Source organism: Pundamilia nyererei, unplaced genomic scaffold (assembly GCF_000239375.1).
Source record: "Pundamilia nyererei isolate P.nyererei 1_Seehausen unplaced genomic scaffold, PunNye1.0 scaffold00373, whole genome shotgun sequence".
NCBI classification, from domain to species: domain Eukaryota; kingdom Metazoa; phylum Chordata; class Actinopteri; order Cichliformes; family Cichlidae; genus Pundamilia; species Pundamilia nyererei.
The window spans coordinates 167,038-187,563 of NW_005187774.1; the positions used below are offsets into that span (position 1 = coordinate 167,038).

Below are 20,526 nucleotides of genomic sequence, written 5' to 3' on the forward strand. Positions count from 1 at the left end.
ACTGTGTGTCACTGTGAGTTACTGTGTGTCACTGTGTGTCACTGTGTGTCACTGTAACAAAGTTCTCAGAGTGACAGGTTGAAAACAGACGAGCTGGATTCTTCTCTGTTTGATTTCTTTTATTACATTGAATAAAACATCGGAGTTGTCAACTGCAGCTCTTCTATTATAGCAGCAACATATGTGAATGAAATCAGGTTATTCTGCCAGGCAATAAATAATCTGCTTCTTTGGATGATGTCAAAGCTGCAGCATTAACATTTATTTTACACAACCTATAAACACACACAGACAAGTGTGAGCTGTATATGTATTTGTGTGTTTAGGTGATACTTTGCCTATAAAAATACAACAGTAGTTTGTAAGATAAATGTAAAAGTAAAAAAAAGTAAAATATGAAGAACATTAAGAATTTGCAACGAGTCGATCATCGTCACAGGATGCTGTTTTTAAATGTGGCTGGATGCAGCTCACTGCTATCAGTTTCCCAGCATCAGCGTAACCTCCCAACACAACTCAGTCTGTGGACGCTCACACGCAGGTGAGTGCGGGCGGGTGGGTGGGGGGGCTATATTAAAGGCAAAGACTACAAAAGTCACAGTACAAGAAAATATATGAAGCTATAAAGTACGACTAGGCACACACATGCCAACTGTTCAGCTACACGGGATACTTTGTACAAACGATACATCTGAAGAGAAAGTGAGGAGGTCTGTAGCACCTTAAGGAGCTTTAGAAGTATGTTAGCAGCTTGATCCAATACCAAAATATATTGCAGTGTTTTTTCATAACATTCAATAAAGTTCACTGGTACCATTGAAGCTTATAAAGAAGTTTGAATTGGTCTGTGCCTCTCATTGAAGAGCATCTCCTGCCTCAGCACGTGCCAGGACCACGCACACACATGCATGCGTGCACACGCGCACACACGCGCACACATGCACGCGAGCACACACACATGCATGCGTGCACACACACACACACGCTAAAATACTTGTAATCAGCTTTGATCCACTGTTATTGCTTCTCTGTACCTGGAATCTGTCGTACAGTCCATAAGAGTTTTACATCACATAGCTGCAGCTTTCAGACAGAGACCACGAGGAAATCAAGTAATGTACCACACCGAGGTGTAAAAATGACAGAAGAGGACACACTCATGGAGTTATTGGAACATCTTATTTTTGGAACATCTAAACTCTGTGACACAGTGATATTGTTAAGTAGCTTCGTTTCAGCTTCACCACGGTACACTCTGACGTAAAGCAGCGTACGAACGGTCAAAGGAGACAATTAAGTCAAAGCTGCAAAGCAAGAGGCCTCAATGAGAAACACAGAGCAATTGTGCAAGTAAAGCAAAAATGACACTTTATAGGAAAAACACTGTCAAAAATTGTACCTGCAAAAATAAAACATTTATATTGTATTTACATGTTATTGTTCTCTAAAAGAGCTAAATATAGAATCTATACATTTGTAATAAAAGACTCGATGCTGCAGGAAATAAACGCATCCCATTTACAAAAAGTGCTAATAAAAAAGAGCGGCTTGCTAACATCTCTTGTAAAACCACAAACATTCACAAGATCCAAAGAGCAAACTTCCATAAAGGTTGGGAACATTCAGAACTCAGCTCCACGTTTCACACGACCTACAGAAATATGGTTTCCACTGGTGTTCATCTCTGCTCACTCACAAAGGAGACGGGCACTTTCTGTCATTATTCTCAGAATTCTGGAGCTCAAAGAAGAACAGTGAGGTAAATTATAACACTATTGGGTTATACAGGCATCAGGCGAGTCACCACACGTGTGTGGAAATGCTACCCTATGTGGTGGAAGGGAAGTGACGACTCAATTTCTGTGAAATTCACATTTTCTGTAGAGTGCGCAGCCCAGTAGCTCTTCAAAGGGATCAGGTGTCCAGACAGGTTCACTGGATGAAATGAGATTTGTTTATGGCTGTCAGCGCCCTGCAGGCAGGGCATGCACACAGCTACACGGAGTCAAACCATACAAGAACGTGCTGACGCTATCGCACTAAATCCCATCTATTCACCTTCAGGGCAGGTGTGGCTGACGCTCGTGGAAGTGGTGAAAGCAACAAACATGAAGCAGACTTGTCTGTGCTGAAACTGCTTGATACCAGAGTTTAAAAAAGACTCCAACCAAACGAAAAACAATTCATATCCAGCTACAAGAAATATGAAACGACATACCTCTCATTTACAACAGAAGCCACAGTGCTGAGCATGAACCATCGTTACTGACCTTGGAAACAGCAGTTTAAACAAGACTCAACGCTTGTTTAGTAGATTCTGTGTGGGAACACTTTCCCATCTGTCAGTTTGCTGTGGCCCATCAACCAAACTTTGGTGACAGAGTAACATACGAGCTAATACGGTTTGGATATGTCAATTTAGTCCAGGGCACAAATACACAGGCATTACTCAAATACATACATTTCCCCCCATTAATCAGAAACATGTCCATGAAGAAGAAATCTTCATTCAAATGAAAAAACCTCAGAGAAACTCAAAAGCACGTCAAAGTGACGAGTGGTGACGTACCCTAACCCCACAGCGTTTCTCTGTCTACACATCACCACTCTAACTGGAACCAGTACGCCATGGGGTGTACGGTGCTTCCTTCATACTGGACACAAACATGGAGCGCACTGCCAGCTATGTTCCACGCCATCAATGCATTCATGCAGATGGAGAGAAAATGTGTTCGTGAACATCTTTGAATCGACTCCATACTCAGTTATGTACAAAACTCAGAAATCCAACCGAGAGCATCGTCTTTGGGACTTCACGTCCAGGAAATGAAGATGACGCCTGCGGCCTGTATGTCTGCAGCCAGCAGATCTACAGTTTCAGTCACACTTGAATGATTCCTGAATGAAATCAAGAATTACAGATGAATACGCCCGGCCACTTAGGTCTGCCAGCAGCACGAGTTCATGTTGTCACGTAGTTACTGTGTGGACCACAGTCCGACACCGTGATGCTTCAAAGTGTGACTACAAGCTGGCACAAGGTGAGCTCTTATCCATTTGTCAAGATCTTTAACCTCCTAAGATCCAAACTCTTCACAGCAGCATTTTTAATTTCTCTTTGATATTTGGGCTGATTGGGACCCAATGAATGTAAAAACAAAGAATTACCAGATTTTTTTTTTTTACCTTATTTTTGTTTTTAAGAAAAATAAGAGCCACACATCAGGATATTCATTTAACATTTTGATAGAACAGTAGCAGCATAATGTCCTCGTAAAAGGATATCAGGCCCTTGTAGAGCAAAATTGAGTATTTTGGTCTAAATAACCCAAAATGTGATGCCCACATATGTGGATGCAGGTCCCAGGAGGTTAAGCATCTTTCACTCCAAAGGTCAAGAGAACCAACAGCTAACATGGACGACGATGCATCAGCGGTGTCTGATTTTTATGACTGGAACACTTGTTGTTCAGCTGAGATCTGATGCTATCCTGAACCATGTCACGAGAACCAGCCGATTTAGGCACCTGGAGCTGAGGCAGAGTGGAGCTCCCACTCACTGCCTGCTGCTTCTGACCGAGCATCAGCCACATCAGCCCGCTCTGTGAGAAGTCATCCTTTTGATCAAAGAATTTAAAGAAACCACATTTCAATAAAAAACAATTCAAAATCGTTATAATTAAAGATCCAAAAACACTCCATGTATTAACATCTACCAATTTGAGTTTCTTTGTCCAGGATTTGAGGTTTCTACATAAATGAAAAGCACTGTGTGGATGAACTGTGACGATCTGTGACGTCAAGGACCAGAGCTGTGAATCCTTTCATTTGAACGATCATACAGGAGCAGAACTGTTTCAGTCTAACATGCTGCACACAGCTTTTCACCTCAGAGGCAGGTTTTAGGACTAAATGTCAAAGAAGTGGTTTCATCTGTAAAGACCAATTAAGCACTGCAGTAAGATGTTTCCTTATAAACAGTATTTCAGTTATTTTCACACACTGTCACACAGCTACGTCTCCCGGGATGTTGTTTTAGTGCTCAGATCTTCATAGATGTAGTCAGCAGAGACTAATGTACGACTAGTGTCTGACCATCAAACTGATCTATTTGTCAGCTGTAGTTGATGCTGGGTTTGCACAACACTGAAACGTTCCCTTCAAGTCACACTTCACAACTTAAGAAAATGCTCAACAGCCTTTTAAAAAATGGAACGACAGCCAGGATGTGACAAAGTAACCAGTAAAAACCAAAAAGCCTTCATGTCACAGTTGTATCAGCAGTGTGTTTAGCTCTTTGTTCAGAGATCACAAAGCCTGTTTGCTTGGTTAACATTTTAAATGACTGAATTGGACCTTATTATTCGTAAGATATGAACGTCAGTCAAAGGGAAAAACAGAAGTGATGCCTGCAGTTTGATGGTTCATCAATGGTAACATTTGAAACTCCCAGCATTTCTGTGTTGAATACCCAACATGTGGTCTGATCTCTCTGTATGTCATGATCATCAATCAGTCATGTTGTAGGGCTTAACATGTTCACCTACACATGAAACTGGTTTGAGACTGGGAGAAACCCAGTGGTCCAACCTTGCACAGTGGCCGTCCCAGATAAATGTGGGTGCAGTGTGACATTAGTGCCAAATGAAACATGTGGGTCCATCTGCTGTGGCAGCCCCTGAAAGAAGCAAGCAGCTGAAGATACTTTATGACACATTATCACAGTTTAGGGCCGTTTTGCCTCCTCAGGTCTTAGATACCAGATACCGAGGAAACATGGGTCACTTAAACTTCACAGCCTAGAGTCAGGTTAGTCTGTGCAAAAGACAACAGGAACTACAGTAGCAACTGAAGGGACAGCGGCAGCATCCAGGAAGCTCCACTGGGGTACCACTGTCACTATGACCAATTGTGAAACTATTTTTCTACCACTCAATAGTCTGTTTTTGAGCCCAACTCAGCAGCACAGACCCTGACAGAGAGGGTGGGCGACACGTGGATGGGACTGTGTCACTGTTGGTCATTTTCTGATAACTCATCCAAAATTCACTTTCTGGTGTTACTGGACTGTCAGTGTGGAAACTGTGATCAGACCACAGATTACAGGTAACCAATGCAGAAACTCTGGTAAGTCCACAGGCCCGACTTCCAAACACTGAGCAGGCTATGAGGGTTCATTCCCAGTTATTCTAGATGCGCCTACAGAGCTTCGTAGCAGTGACGTGATGAGTGAAGCTGACTGATGATGAATTTGGTGTCAGTAGAACAGCTGATAACACTTACGATGCAAAGAAACTGATGGATGTGCTTTCAGCAGCCAGAGGCACACTGGCTAATTTACTCTGAAACTGTGAGAAAGAAATGTTTGCTTTAAAAAGAAGAAGGAGGTACTGCTGTGAACTGCAGGCAACACTGAATGATACAGTTAATGGAAACTTTGGTGGACAACTGTAATACTGCTGCTCAGTAACTTTGTGTATAATAGTGTGAATGAACCAGCACTTTAATGGATCCATCAACAACATGTTTGTACTGTTCTGTCAACTTCCTGTCTGAGCTCTGCGAGCAAACTGTGCTCCAGTAAGACATATTTTAATTCAATGCAACCTGAAATGAGTAACTGAGCATATAAAACCCAGCAGGAAGTCTTTACAGATGTCACGTGACAGAGATTCAGGGTCTCCACGTCTATAGGACCAGAACACAGTTACAGTTTATTTCTATGGCACCTGTCAGGACAAACATCACACAGTGATGCCAGATCATAGAAACAGAAGTTCACCAAACACAAAGCTAGTTTTTTGAAAGAGAGCAGAGATCAAGAGCTCAGAGGACGTTACTGCAAACACAGCTCTCACCATCTGTTGGTCATTTAAGATGCAGGTTTAAGGCACTTCTGCACTGGCTTCAGGTTTCAGACCTGGAGTCCATGTTTTATCCTGCCTATGGCTGAAACTGGGCAATCCCACGCGCTGAGCACATGGTCTTACTACTGACAGTGCAAATGTATGACACAGTAAAGCACCTGGCTGCTCACTCGAGTACAGTCAAAAAAGAAAAGTTCAGTTCTACTTTAATTAGAAATAAACGACCCATCATGGCTCCCAAAAACCTCCTGTTATACTTTGGCTCCTAAACAGAAACCCTCAAAACTACGGATGCTCTTTAAATCTTATCACATATAACGATCTTTGAAGACCAGAAATCCAAAGTGCTATATGAAGAACTGTACGCATGTATAACAAAGTCAATCAAGTGTCTGAGTCGTAACACTTATCCATGTGAATCATCTCAGTGTCAGCTCTGTTCATGCTGTTATGCAAAGCAGCCCTTTAATGTTTGCATCAAGCTTATTAATGAGCTACAGAGAGAATGGTTTGAGTCTGAGCACGGCTGCTTCACGTGGTAACCAGCATGCATCTGAAGTCTCTGTAATCACGGACAGATCAGGATTTTATTCATTTCTTTTTTAAACTGCCCGAGGCAAAAAAAACAAGACTCTAAAAGAGAATAACTTACATTTGGCCCAAAACAAACCCTCATCATCAGAAAGCTGGCCTGGCTGTGTGGTGCGAGTGTGCTGCTGTCAGTGCTGTGTCTCCTGTCAGGTTAGTGTCTGCTGGTATCATGAATGGACAGATGTGCCAATTTCTTCAGTCACTTGCATCTTGTATGGCGTTTAATATGGGCATGCAGCTCTACATGTGTGTCAGTGTTTGTGAGTGGCATGTGCCGGATGTACTGGGGTCACTGAAAAGCTTGGTGGAAGCGGGGCAGTGTGGTTGGAGTGCTCAGGTTGGATATGAAGGAGGAGGAGAGCCCCTGAAGTGGACTCTCAGCAGCCTCTGAGCCCGTGGCAGCCTGAGAGGGCAGCTGAACTAGAGATGCAGGCTCTTCATTGGGTAGAAAAGTGACACCCTGCCCCCCACTGCCCCCTACCTGATTGTACGGAGGCCCGTTGAGCGGCAGGAAGTTGAAAAGCTGTGAAAAATCCATTAGAGAGGACGATAAGGCCAAAGAGTCACCTGCAGGTGCTGCTACTGATGTGGACATTTTGGACAGGGACATCTCCTCATTGGCTTCCTCCAGCACACCCACTTCAGGAACCAACTCAAGTTTGGAGGAGGAGAGTTGGGCTTCTTGGGCTTCAGAGGCAGAGGATGGCATACTGCTCTGCAGCTCCATCAGGTAGGTCTCCAGGTCTCCCTTAAGATTCTGCTCCCGCTCCTGTGAGGACACGGCGTATGAGGTAAAGTTGGAGCCCAGTGGGTACTTTAAAGAAAAGGGATGTGTGGGACTGGAGAAGGGCTCGGTGTCGAGGACGGGGCCTGTGTACACGTTCAGCTGGTGCAGTCTTGGAGTCAGCATTCCCGGGAGCTCCCCCTTTACGCTCCCAGACGCCAAGTCGTAGACGATGGGCTCCAGCGAATCGCCTGGCTCAGTTTTAACCCTCAGCAGTTCCCGAGCGTGGCTCTTTTTCATGTGACGCGTCAGATGGTCCTTCCTTCCAAAACGCTGGGCGCAGTACTGACAGAGGAAGTCTTTGCGTCCGGTGTGCACTACCATGTGCCGTCGCACGTCTTTACGGGTGTAAAACCGCCGCTCGCAATGCTCGCAACGATGTTTTTTCTCCTTGGTCCCACCGGAGGACTTGCCAGCATGTGTTTTGAGGTGTTCCAGAAGAACCCCAGTGCTGGGGAATGGCTGCAGGCACACTTGGCAGGTGAGGTCTCCACTGTTGGCAGCATGGAGGGCAAGGTGGCGTTTGAAACCCAGCTTCGTGTTGTAGCTCTTGCCACACTCTTGACAAGTGAATGCCTCCTTGTGTGGATCGTGAGTATGTAGGTGATTCTTTAAGTGATCCTTACGGTGGAACATTTTCTCACAGTATGAACACTTGTGGTTTTTTTCTGGCGAGTGAGTTGCCATATGCCTTGGAACACAGACACATTCTATGAGCACTCACAATTGTTGCAATCATGTTTAAAGTAGGCATGCTTTACACATAAACACAACAAACTAGAATTCAACACATCAATCTGACCACTACACAACATTACGTTACCAAAAGTGCAAAGAGAAAGCAACATGTTGCAGCCTGTTATGTACTGCTGCTTGTCTGTACCGTAGCAGCTTGTATTTGGAGACGAAAGCCTTGGTGCATTCAGGGTGGGAGCAGCGGTAGGGTCTTTCTCCTGTGTGAGAGTATGAGTGCACCTTCAACTTCTCCAGACTGTTGAAAGCCTTCTGACACTCCTGACAAGGGAAATTCTTCTTCAGCTTGCCTTCTGCTCTCTTGCGCCTCCCCAGAGGTACTGCAAGCTTGGCTTTGTCCAGGACTTGGTCACGGTGGCCCGGGGTTCCCGTGGCCATGGCACCCTAAGGCTGACCAGCTACATGGACCGATGCACGGTGCTGGACTAGTACTGATGTGATTATTCTGTCCAGTTTTATGTGTTCAGCACTGCCTGGACACAGGGGTCTGTGAGAGAGGGAGAGAAAGGGCAGAAATATCGTCAGAGCTTCAGTATAGGACAAGGCTGTAACGCGGCAGGAGCGCCAATAACGACCTGCAGTGAAAATACATCAACATAGAAACGGGATAACTCCTGCAAATGATGTCAAACTGGTGACTAATAAGCACATCACACTCATCCTGCAAAATACTGGTGAAAGATGCACCCAGCTCTCACCCTATGGCAGCTGGAATAGACTCCAGGCCCCAGGAACCCTCAACTGGATAATTGGACCCTCTTCCTGTCCCCCGAATCAGAAACCATGACCAGTTTAGATTGGTAGCCCCTTCTGAACTGAAAACATGGGTGCAAATTGAATTTCTTTTGGATTTGCGCGAAAGTCTTACATACCGTCTCAAATGTATACAATGGACTACTCGTGATAATTGGTTCATTTAAAATAAGTGGTTTCCATGTCCAAACCGTACTTTTATGTATAGTGCAAATATTTTCACTAAGGTTGAGGTAGATGTTAGGGAAAGCCATCCCAGAAGGTGAGTGTTGGCCCACTTTAGCTATTCTAAAAGAAATTCTGATGAGCCAATCGTCTCCAAGCTGCTGGTTTGAGGTGAAGCTGAAAATCTGTCTTTATTATTCCATCGTATGAGCTCAGTGTTCTTGGGTTTGAAAGCCTTACTTCTCCAAACATACGTCATCGTCGCGGCCAAATACCCCATTTGGCTTGTCCATATGGGGAACTGGAAATTTCAACTCGGGCTGAAGACGGTGATTTTGGAGCACAAGCTTCTTTTTGTTGCCATGGAGTTCCATCAGTTTCCAGTTCATGGCAGGTTTGGTGGTTGGTGGTTCCTGTGTTCTTCCTGAACTTCCCAACCAATTTCCTCTCATCTTAAAGTGGTAGTTGGGGTCTTCTTCCAGACAACATACAGAATAATTTGCACTGATATAATATTGTTAGAATGGTGAAGATTTAGGAATATGCAGCTGTTTAGATATGGCTCCAAGAGACCTTCCCAACACGTGTAATTCTTCTCCTTAGATGTTGACTGAGCTCCTTGGACAGTACTGGTCAGTCGAGTCCTTTATGCTGGCAAAGGGACACGACCTGTCACTCCATCACTAACATCAAGTTCTGGGCCTGATGGGTTCTGTCGACCCATCAGCAGGGATGCAAATCCAAAACAAATTCAAGCGTGTGCACTCAGTTCTTGCTTGTTAAAGCCATCAAAGATGTGTGCTGTACAATCATGTCTTTGTAAGTGCACAGAAACCTCTGACCACAAAATCATTTATTTAAATATTTTTGTAGGTCATGTAGAAAAGAACCACCCCAGTGGGCAGCCCTTTCATTGGCCACAGTGGCACCAGATGGCTGAGCTGTGATCAATAATTTAACTATAATTGGATCTAATAATTGTTTTATTTGGAAAAAAACAAGCAGTGGACCTGAAGCCTGGCAAAGTGGAAAAGTGTCTCATGGTTTGACTCATCTGTATTTTTAATTCTTTTGTGTCCTACGGGCTAAAGAGGAGTCAGACCATTGGTCTTTTTAACTAGTGCAGAGTTTAGCAGTCATGATGTGAAGGGGAATTAGTGACATGGCAAGAGAAACTTTCATACACGTCTTTTTCAGGGAAAGCTTTGTTTGTTATACCAAGATAATCGAACTGAACCGTCTGTCAGACTTGTCTCCCTGCAGTCCAGGTATTTAAATCATATCAACAGCGTCTGAAGCGAGCAGCAGCTGAAATCCTACATTAGACAAAAATGGGCCAACATTTCGATTTAATCACAGGTGATGTAACACACAGGGAACATGGTCTTATCCAACCTTACAGAAATATATATAGACCGATCTAATAATACTAATAACGTGACACACATGCATGTGTACTTTGTCATTTAAAAGAATGTAACATAAAACAAAGAGGTGGTTATTTTAGTTTATTTGCTTACATTTCTTTAAACAGAGAAAGGTCTTATTTCTGTGTGCAGGGTCCACCAGCTAAGCCCTGTACATGAAGCTGTCCTGCTGCTGATGCGGTGAGGTGCACTGAATCCTTCAGGATCAGTAGCCAACACCGACAGCCCTTCTCTTTCTAATTACACAATCTCACACACCATTACTTTCCCCAGTTAACCAACTTGCTGGAATCTACAAAAAAGAAATAAAATCTCCTTAGTGTGAAATCTTTAACTGTGTATTTCAAACTATTAAAAATAAAAACTATTCTGTTGGACATTCTATTCAAATTCTATTCTAAATTAGTTTTCAAACACAGACAAAGAGAAGAGTTGTTCAGTGCACACAAACAGATCACATCTTGCATTTTCATCCATTTTTGACCAAAGAAAAAATACAATTATTTTATGTCAAATTAAATTTTGCCTGATCTGCAAAGTAGTTCACGCAGCACCATGAAACCTTGACAATAAAAACACTGATGAATAAAGACACTGCATCACTCCTTGCACCGGATGATGGTTTGGGGCTGATACCTCTATAATTAAAGACATTTAGAATTTTGTTTAACTTATGAGCTGAAAACATTCACTAAATGATTCCACATAACTACACAGGAAATGCTCGGTTATTTTGTAATAATTAAGAATTAGCAGAAGAACTTTTAATGTTTACAAAAAAAACAAAAACCATAAGAAAACATCAAAAAAGGGGAAAAAAAGGACATTTTTTATGTACAACTGTTTATTTTAGAGAAGTTACAAATGTATCTACTTAGTATCAGTATTCTTTAGCAACATGATTAATTGTTACTACGGTCACTACTTGTGCCTGTTTGGTAAAACTGAAGCATTGATTCATGTTTTAGTGAAAGTGTGGATAGATGGTGTAAGCTCTTTGCTTTAATCTCTGAAGGTCTGAATGAATTTATACTCTTGGAATAATCTTTATTCTTCGAAGCAAAAGGAAACTAAATGTGTCTCATTCCAACAAAGAACTCTTCATCTGTAAAAGAAAAACAAATGAAATCGTTTCCGTCTGATCAGAAAGAATAAACCGCTTTAAACTTGGTGAATTGTACAGAAACAAGCAGAAAGTTACTTTTTGGCTGATTTAGGATCCGGTTATACCCGCATTTAAATTCTCAGAATTTCCCTAAACTTTGATCAGTTCCTAATCTGATGAACCGGGTTGGACAGCTGTGTCTCTGCAGTCTCTTTAAGCAGCACATCGGAACCACGGGCGGGTTCAAAGCAAGCGTCGCAGAAGCGTTCACGCAGACTCCGCTTTAATGTATGTGAGACAGGTACAGACAGACTGGCTGCTGATTGGACAGCACCGAACAAGTCTGTGGAAGCTTCACGTTTAAGGCACCGTAGCCTGACATATGACCGGCTGTGCACGGCGGAACAGCGACAGGCACACATTTCATTAACAGCCCACGAAGTGTGAACCTGCCACACAAATCACACTGAGCCACGGTAACTTTAAAGACACTATGCTGGGTCGCTCGGCGCTGCCGCATTACTTCTCCCTCCATTTTCTACTTTATCGACAAGAAACGGAGCCGCTTGTTTGGGGACGCGAGCTTCTGTGTCACACTGATCAATAGCGCGGAGGGGAAACGCCATACAGTACACGGCCGCAGACAAAATGTCAGTGCGGCCGCTGCACGCTCGTGTCGCCGCTACGGTTTTGCGAAGAGATGCTTGAACCGACACGAATGTTGACACTGCGTGCGCTAAAGTCAAGTCCGCGCGGAGGAAAACGAACATTATTCCTCAGCGCGCCTGTTCGTGGCGGCGCTCACGGCACTGCCATTGTTATTATATTAGAAAAATAAACCAAGTGTTCAACTTTCCTCAAGTATCCTTCACACCACCGCTTCGTGGGACCTTTAATATTCGTGAACACGCACCGTCACACTAATATCAGCAGTGACACCGCTGATTTGACATTTCTCGGTCCTTGTGCCCTGCCTTGGTTTTCTCTGTGGTCCAAAGCTGGGTACTGATTAACACTAACTTTTTCCCCAGCTCACCCCGCTCATAATTTAAATAACCCCGATATTTTAATTGAAGAACTGAGTAACCGTTTCCTTATTTTGCACCAGACTTACCCCGGACGCTTTATCATCCTTTCTGTTGAGTTTTTCTTCACTTTCAACTATTTTCCGAATTTTTAATAATTTTTTTCTCATATTTTTTGCGAGACGCGGCGGGCCTGAAAATTGTTTGCTTTCTCCTCTTTCGAGCAGCCATTGTGTATGCGCTGCGATGCAACCGAACTTGGAGTTAGTCACACCCATTTAAAGTTCCGACAAGGCGCTTTTTGATTTGTGAAAGGCGCTGTCGTTTTCACTTTAGTGTCGCTTACATTGTCTGTAAATAAAACTCAAAAACTGGACTCGCCGTTAATCCCCGAAACTTCTTTTCGCCCCTGTTTTGCAAGGATACGAAACCTAACAGTTAGGGTCGGAATCCTATTGGCTCGCTGGATTATCTTTCTACGTTGCAGGTTTTTACAGCGTCTATTGGCTCATATTGACGTCAGTCCTCGGTGACGTCGCGGTGCGCCGGTGCAGTAACCAGAGGCGGCGGTAAGGTGACAGAAGGTTGCGTTATCAGTTAGCTTGGTGTTGCTCGGAGTCTAGCCTGGTTGTGTGTTTGCTAAAGCCGGCTCGTCTTCACTGCAGTGGGCGTTAGCTGCTTGCACAGCTCGCTAGGCTAACGCCGGGTTCTAGAAGGCACGTTGTAACATTCAGGTAATGGTGAGTATTCCACTCACATTCAGCTGCTGCAAAGTTTCTGCACCGTTTGGAGACATTAAAGAAGCTTTCGCTTGATACAGAAACGTACTGGGGGAGGACGCTCAGCTGCACCCACCGTCGTTAGGAAATCTGCTAATTAAATAACAAGTGCTCGTTTTAACGCTTCCGATCTCCAGGAATCATTAAAACAGTGTGTGAAAGAACTGCCCTTTAATTCGGCATGTATTTCAAACTACAAACATTTTTTTATTTCACTCATTTGTTTAATCCTAAGAAAAACTGTAAACATGATATAAAAGTCTCCAAACTGATCACAACTTAATCTTTGATATCCTCAAGTTGTAAATCGACCTGTGGCATAAATAATGATGCGTTTCATCAAACTCGAGCTTCACAGTATAAACATTTTGGGGTGTGTATCACAGTAAAATGCACTGGAATGAATTCTTGGTGCACAATAGTAAATAACCACAACCACGTGTCATGTGCAAAATGTAACAACTGAAAGTGAGCTAATGTGTATTGATCTTTAAATGTTGCCCACAATAACAGTCCAGTGTTGGTATAGTACCTCTGAAATGCCTGGTTCACTGCAAGACAAACGTCCAGCATACATCACAATGTCTGCCGCTGAAAAAGGAAAAAACGGCCTTTGAGTGGGGCAAAAGGAGGCAGGTATGTAGGCGTCTGCCTTCCTGTGCAGTCACTGTTCTCATTATTTCAGTTCAGTTAACTAATTCTAGTGGACACAGATGATGGATCCAAACAGGGAAGCCAGCCGCTCACTTCTGGTTGTATAGATAGGAAATTGTGACATGTAGTTAAAAAAAGCTACAACGATGACACTGAAAACAGTCACATAATTAAGCAGTGGGGACATGACATTGACCATGTGTGTATTTTCTGTCTAGTCTATGGGTTCATGTTAAAATGCTGCCTGGAGTCACAAAGAGACGAGGTAAATGCTTCTGAGAAAAACTAGCCTGTTTCTTTCCATCCGTCCAGATTCAGATGGATCAAAATGCACGGAAAGTTCGGAACCAGGACATTAACCCCTGCATCGAAGTAAGCTCGCCGTCTGTCACGTGCTGCGCTGTGTCGGCTGTGTGCCTGCTGCTGGCACAGGAGTGTTGCGGCTTTCTAATCCTGTGCTTTGAAATACGCCTTTTCTCAGGAGAGCGATGACTCCCAGAAGTGTCTGAATGCCTACAACTATGATAAAAGCATGTGCTCCACCTACTTCCAGAGATATAAGAACTGTAGGAAATACTGGGTGAGTGTAATGTTTTCATGTTTCGATTTGTTGTTGGCAAAGATCTTGAAAGATCTTCATCCTTGATGCTGCAGTGGTGACACCCACTGGATGCTCAAGGCACCACAAGTAATGAGCAACACATGTTAGCCAGCAGTATCAGTGGTTTTGGTATCTGATCGACACTAACAGGATGGACTCGATGCTTTAGTTTGTTTCTGTCCTAAGTTCGGCTCCCGCCCTTCAGAAAGCTGGCGTGTCTGTGCAAACACCTCCTCTCCTGCAGGCTGTGATTAGCCGTCCTCTGGTCACGTGACTCAGCAGCACTGAGCAGAAGCATGCAGGCTGCAGTGAGTGAGAAAAGCTACTTTACACTGTAAACACGACGGAAACATCGCCAAGTTCAGTAAAGACATGAAAGAGTAGAGAACAGAGCTTTGTCCTGGAACAAACGGAGAAAGGGAATCCCTCAGACAGACTCGGACCCCCGGCACAGAGACCAGGCCACAGTTCGGTACAGTTTCATTAGGTCAGAGTACCTGCTACCAGGTCCTTTTTTCAGTACCTACTCGGCCGGGGTTCCAAGCAATCCAAGGTGAGCCCAAAATGTGACACCAGCAGACGGCAGGCCTCCGATTGGCTGGGCAGGGACGTCACTCGATGAGTCATCACAGCGTCTCCTTCACAAACCCAAAACTGACATTTTTTAAACCTGGCATCGCCATGGTCCCCGAGTCTGACGCAAAGCTACAGGCCGAGCAGCGGGTGTATCATTGGCTCAAGGTCCGCCTTTGTTGTAGCGTATTACATACTAATTATATCACGGGGTGCTGTTGTGTCGCCATGACAATAACGACACAGGTCAGGTGGTACTCGGTTGTAATGAAAAAGCAGTCAGTGGAGTCGTGGCGAGCCTCGGCGAGTTGATCTGAGTGGGTGCTGATGGGGGTTAACACGCTCCTTCATGAAGTGCTCATATCTACAAATAAAATGGACATCCTGCACTTTTAGGGTCAGTATACCCTCATAATTATATCGCCACAATTCTGTTTGTAAGGATCTAAATGGCTGTTTGGTCACTGAGTGCAGCGAACAGTATGCAGGGCGTCTTAGTCTTTTCATAAGCGCTATGATCAGTGACCGCTATTGTGGTGCAGTCGTATCTCGTGTCACATCAGCACATTTCTCAGTTGCTCTTATGGACATGACCATAGAGGGATTTGTGTGTCTGGGATCAACTGGGAATCTTTCAGTAGGCTAACCTGTAAACCAGTACACCATGGAGCCAGAGCGAAATGGCATCAGTCAAATGTAAGCACTGAAAGGAGCCTGCTGTTGTTTCAGCTCCACGTGTGAGTCAAGGATCAACCTGCCTGCTCGCGATAGTGAACTCTTCAGAATACTGTCACAGCAAAGCCGTGCTGTTGTAACTGTGGAAGTGTTTATCATTACTGTGTCACACGGCAGTGGTCACATGACCAATCTGTTTACATCTGGGTCACACATCACCAGGTGTGTGTGTGTGTGTGTGTGCAAAGAAAAGGCCAACAAACGGGGGTTCTCTTAGTATTGGCTCACATCAACAAGCAGGGCTAGCTCACTAGGTAAGTGGTGGCCCCTTGATCAGAAGGTCGGGGGTTCCAATCCACTGAACGGCTACCCTGAGGTACCCCTGAGCAAGGTACCGTCTGCACACGCTGCTCCCCAGGTGCTGCACTGGTGGCTGCCCACTGCTTCACTGGGTGAATGGGTTAAATGCAGAGGAGTCATTTCCCTACAGGGACTAACACATTCTTCTTATTATTATTACTATAATGTAATTAACTTCAGCCTCCTGTCACACGTCAGACTCCACAGCACAAGTGTTTCACACAGGTATGGTAACTGTGTGCTCTTGTGGTACAGAGGGCTGTGAGCGCCGATCTAAACGTAAACCTGTGGTCAGTTTGTAAAGCTGGAGGATATTTGCTGAAGTGTTTGGAGCTGTGCTGCACCGCACCTTATAAAGTGGGACACAACACCCCCTCCGCCTGTCACAGGTGGAGCTCTGATGGTTGTACGTGTGCTGTACTTGTTTCAGTCTGTCATTTTCAGCGCTGGGTTTGAGGAGCGTTGTGAGTACGAGCTGACGCTGCGGCCCAGCCTGAGGCGGTTCACTGATGTTTGTGTTGAAGCCGTGTGCCTGCTGTCATTTGCAGTTTTAGCCGTTTGCTGGTTGTTGAAATAGTTTTGTGAGCTTTAGGCTGAGTTTCTGCCGTCTTTAAAAAGCGATGTACTGATCCAGCTTTAATCAAAGTGAAATCTGTTTGAATCAGGAAGTGATTTCTTTTTTAAAGCCACCCTGTTGCTTACAGTTTAGAGCAGCACTGCCACTTGTGATTTGAAATGCATTGTGGGATACCTGTTCATCATACCTGGCGATAGGATGGACCTGTCTTACACACGTAATGAATTGATTAAATGCATCAGTTAATAATTCTGAAACCAGCTGAATTGATGATGTAATCATTTCAGTTTGGCACTCAAAGCCCTCCATGATGTCACTGTGATGTCATCGAGGTTATTTCCTCAGACCCACTGTGACCTTTACGAGCGAGACTTGAGCAGTCACACTGACTTGGTTAGAAGGTGTCGTGCTATTTATTCAGCCGTCATTATTAGCAGGTGCTGTTCTGCTAATTATCTGATGTGCTTTCTTTGGCTGGTCTGTTTTGTCTTGCAGCACAACATCATGGTGCAGAGGAGAAGAGATGGTGTGAAACCTGACATGCCCACTGCTGCAGAGAGGCTGGAGATGCTTACTTCACTGGGAGGCAAGCCCTACTAAGAGCGAGCCCAGTCACATGCACACTGGGAAGAGCAGCTGGCCTTCAGCCTGTGGTGGAGTCAACACTGCAGTTCTGTGCTCCAAAGACTCGCCTACTCAAATCCAGCTCATCAGACACTTGGAACAGTTTTACTTTTTCTGCTTTTAGCTGCAGACTTGGTGCTGTTTAAGGATTTGACAGTAAAGATTCAATAGAAAAACACAATTTCACCCTAAGGTGAGCACAGGTGTCTTTGGATCATATGTTATTGCTTATAAAAATCCATTACTCACGACACTGTGGACTGTCTGCACACAGGGGACCAGGTGTGGTGTCACTGTTTTCAGTGATACCTGCAGGAGTTTCACAGCATAGGTTACCTCGATGAAGTGAAGCGCCTTCATAGAACAACAAACCCACCATTAGCCCTGAAGTCACCTGGATAAACCCAAAGCCAGCTTGGCATTGCTGCTAGTCTAAAACAGCCTGTGAGGAACTAGATGCTGAATGTTTTCTATGACCATGGTCGAGTGTGCAGCCTGTGAACCTGTAACGAGTGTTTCTGTCTCTTAATAAACATGCCTCCATTACTAATGTTTGATTTCTGGCTGTTGAAAAGTTTGATGGAGAAGAAGAAGAGCATTGTGGGAAGACTGGAAGAAACAGACCGGATTTTTTGATAGATAGATCTATCTCATATATAGATATATCTATATATGAGATAGATCTACGTTTTTAGAATATTTAGAATAATTTTAGATTCGGATCTTAAATTTGACAAGCATGTAAAAAAAGATTTCTAAGACGGTCAAGGCTGATCTGAGTTGTTTTAAGTTAATTTGGCAATTTATAGCCACTTCAGCAGCTCAGATGTTTATGCGTTCTATGATATTCTCTCATTTTTCATATTGTATGACCGTTTGGACCCAAGCAGCACCAGTCAGCCTGTGGTGTCCTTATATCTTTAAAAATAATGGATAAAAAATCTGTTCAGTGGCATCATTGTCACATTTTAAAGAAATATTGCTACTACTTAGTTTTAAGAGTTTTAATCATTTGTGTTTTCTTAAATGTATAAATAGGATGGCCCCAGAGTGTCTCAATAGAAACATCCAGAGACAAGATAGTAATCGTATTACTAGGAGTAAGGTGAACGGCAACTGCAAGATGTCATATCGCAGATCTGCATTCGGTCAGTCAGCTTGCCATCTGTGGAACACTTCCAACCAAAATCGAATTGATTACAGACATCAGATCCTTTACATTGAAGCTTAAAGTGTGGTTAAAGGGAAATGTAGTCATTTCAACTAAGGATTTTAATTTAATTTTAATTGTCTATTAATTAATGTAATTGCATTTATGATGTAATTTGGTTTTATGAAAATGTGTTTTATTGTAAAATGTATCTATTTTGATTGTAAGCCCAACAAGGCACAGTTATTGACAATTAGCAATAGCTATAAACGTACGTGCGTTACTTTCATGTTTGTACTTGGACTATGTTAAGCTGCACTGTCCCTTTTAAATATGTATGTGTGTGTACACACACACACACACACACACACACGTGTGATGATGACTACAGTGTGCAGGTCGTAGGTGGAGGAGCTGACAGGAACCGCTGGGTGATGGTTTTCTACTGAACCGTAACCATGTCATCAGTCGGTCAGCCTGCTCAGTGCTGCCACCGTCATCGTGACTCGGGGTTAAACCGCGCCCCCAAAAGTCCGGAGAGTGCACGCGCACTGTTCAGGAGAGGGTGTTTTTCAGAGGTGACAGGTAGGAGCGCGCGAGCCCTCACCAAGCGAACTGTTAGCAGTCTAACAAACATCAGTAAAATGTCACATTCATCACCTGCAGTCAAACTCTAGTTAGCAGGCTGAGCGAGGCTAATGGATGACAGCTTAGCTAGCTACCTGCTGCTAGCTCGGACTCGTTGAGCAGAGGCGATGTGGACTGAAAGTTTCATCTATAATCCACATTAATTTGGTTCTGTTCAACGGAAACAGCATCCAAAAGGTTCTGCTTTACTATGAGCGCATTTCGACTTTGACACAGAGCAAAGAACTGTTTATAATAAGTTGTAATAGTAGCTGTGTGGTCAGCGCGTGATCTTTGAGTGGTCAGGAACGTGAGACATGATGAGCTCATGTCCCTCCTAGAATTGAAATTGAAATACAAAATGTTTTATGGTATAAAAATATCCTTTGTTACAAAATAGCAATAAAAACACAAGGCGTTAAAATGTTTCAATTATCCAGAGTTACTGAAACATTTTATTGCAGTTCCGTGGATTAAAAAAAATCCATAGTAATGAAATAACAGTGTTAGAACAGATAACAGCTGATATTCTTTATGTGTGCGTGCATCAGTGCATTGATCATGTAGAAAAGCCCCACTTACCAAATGTACCGGTCCAGCTAGCTTTATACTGTTGTTGGGGTTCGTATTAGTTATAGGTGCTGTTTGTATTCACATTCAGCAGAGTGCTTTTCACACCTAGTTTTAGTTTACTTTAACTATAATAACCCTAATATGCTGTTGGCGTTCTCGTCCACAGACATTGCTGTTGTCCATCATCATGAATGTGTATATTGATCTCTGCCATTCACTCGGGTAAGTTCAAGTTTCCCAGCTTTCAGTTTAGAATCCAGCGTCGAGTCGTCCAAAAGCTATTGACAGAATGACAGAATATCACCACGGGGGTGAAAACATACATAAAGCCTGATTGTTTTAGTCATTTTTGGGCTAAATCATTAATGTGCGCCTGCTGTCAGCTCCAGTTCTTCTAAAGTGACCCTTTAATGAGTCCTCTAGCAGAGCTGTGGTATTTGGTACGAGGGCACGTGTCAGTCAGCAGTGTACTTCACTCTGGCTTTCGCCTGGATGTAGAGGAAAGTTTACCTCGGGGCCCGCCCACTTCCCTTCACCTGTGCTGATTCTCCTTTAGTCACTGTTGCTCTTGTTCACTGCAGAGTTCATTATGTATATCGCTTCATTCCTGCCATTCGGTCCCTGTTATGAAACACTTCCTGGTTCTTCTTTGGACAGTTGTTTCAGAGCATGTTCTAAACCAACCTTAATAATTCATGTGGAATCAGATGAAACGAAGAACTGAACAAAAACCTGTTTCCACTGTAATTCTACTGTAGACTCTACTGGAGACTCTACTATAAACTCTACTGTAGATTCTACTGTAGACTCTACTGTAGATTCTACTGTAGACTCTACTATAAACTCTACTGTAGATTCTACTG

The 20,526-nt window shown here is 43.7% G+C and overlaps 3 protein-coding genes across 7 annotated transcripts in view; 2 read left to right on the forward strand and 1 right to left on the reverse strand.

The window, feature by feature from the left end:
• Positions 1–3,308: 3,308 nt before the first annotated feature.
• plag1 (pleiomorphic adenoma gene 1) lies at positions 3,309–12,717 on the reverse strand. The gene is made up of 3 exons (XM_005752699.2): positions 12,560–12,717; positions 8,126–8,482; positions 3,309–7,933 (listed from the first exon to the last, which is right to left on the reverse strand). Exons 2-3 carry the CDS (start codon positions 8,371–8,373, stop codon positions 6,748–6,750), a joined length of 1,434 nt encoding a protein of 477 aa, XP_005752756.1. The 5' UTR covers positions 8,374–8,482; positions 12,560–12,717; the 3' UTR covers positions 3,309–6,747.
• Positions 12,718–12,987: 270 nt separating this feature from the next.
• On the forward strand, positions 12,988–17,859 carry chchd7 (coiled-coil-helix-coiled-coil-helix domain containing 7). 5 transcript variants are annotated; one of them, XR_312304.2, is made up of 6 exons: positions 13,004–13,210; positions 13,763–13,885; positions 14,216–14,275; positions 14,385–14,483; positions 17,185–17,506; positions 17,588–17,859. XR_312304.2 is itself a non-coding variant. In XM_005752700.2 (5 exons), exons 1-5 carry the CDS (start codon positions 13,208–13,210, stop codon positions 17,287–17,289), a joined length of 390 nt encoding a protein of 129 aa, XP_005752757.1. In that variant the 5' UTR covers positions 13,004–13,207; the 3' UTR covers positions 17,290–17,859. The 5 variants fall into 5 exon arrangements, 4 of the variants coding, with proteins under 4 accessions (XP_005752760.1, XP_005752757.1, XP_005752759.1 ...); XM_005752700.2 differs by having other exon boundaries at positions 17,185–17,859; XM_005752703.1 differs by lacking the exon at positions 13,763–13,885 and having other exon boundaries at positions 12,988–13,039; positions 17,185–17,859.
• A 1,337-nt stretch (positions 17,860–19,196) lies between these two features.
• Positions 19,197–20,526, forward strand: part of LOC102193168 (rho guanine nucleotide exchange factor 4-like) — a 133,934-nt gene continuing 132,604 nt past the window's right edge. The window contains exons 1-2 of the mRNA XM_013915830.1: positions 19,197–19,288; positions 19,830–19,885. Coding sequence (XP_013771284.1) covers positions 19,851–19,885 — 35 coding nt within the window. The 5' untranslated portion in view covers positions 19,197–19,288; positions 19,830–19,850. The remainder of the gene's footprint in view (positions 19,289–19,829; positions 19,886–20,526) is intronic.

Bases quoted from the DNA above. Each gene is read 5' to 3' on its own strand.
- plag1 (XM_005752699.2), bottom strand. From the start codon at position 8,373: ATGGCCACGGGAACCCCGGGCCACCGTGACCAAGTCCTGGACAAAGCC. The intron at 7,934-8,125 runs GTACAGACAAGC...CTGTGTTCCAAG, and splicing joins TCCAAATACAAGCTGCTACG to GCATATGGCAACTCACTCGC.
- chchd7 (XM_005752700.2), top strand. The intron at 14,276-14,384 runs GTAAGCTCGCCG...GCCTTTTCTCAG, and splicing joins ACATTAACCCCTGCATCGAA to GAGAGCGATGACTCCCAGAA. The intron at 14,484-17,184 runs GTGAGTGTAATG...TTTGTCTTGCAG, and splicing joins AGAACTGTAGGAAATACTGG to CACAACATCATGGTGCAGAG.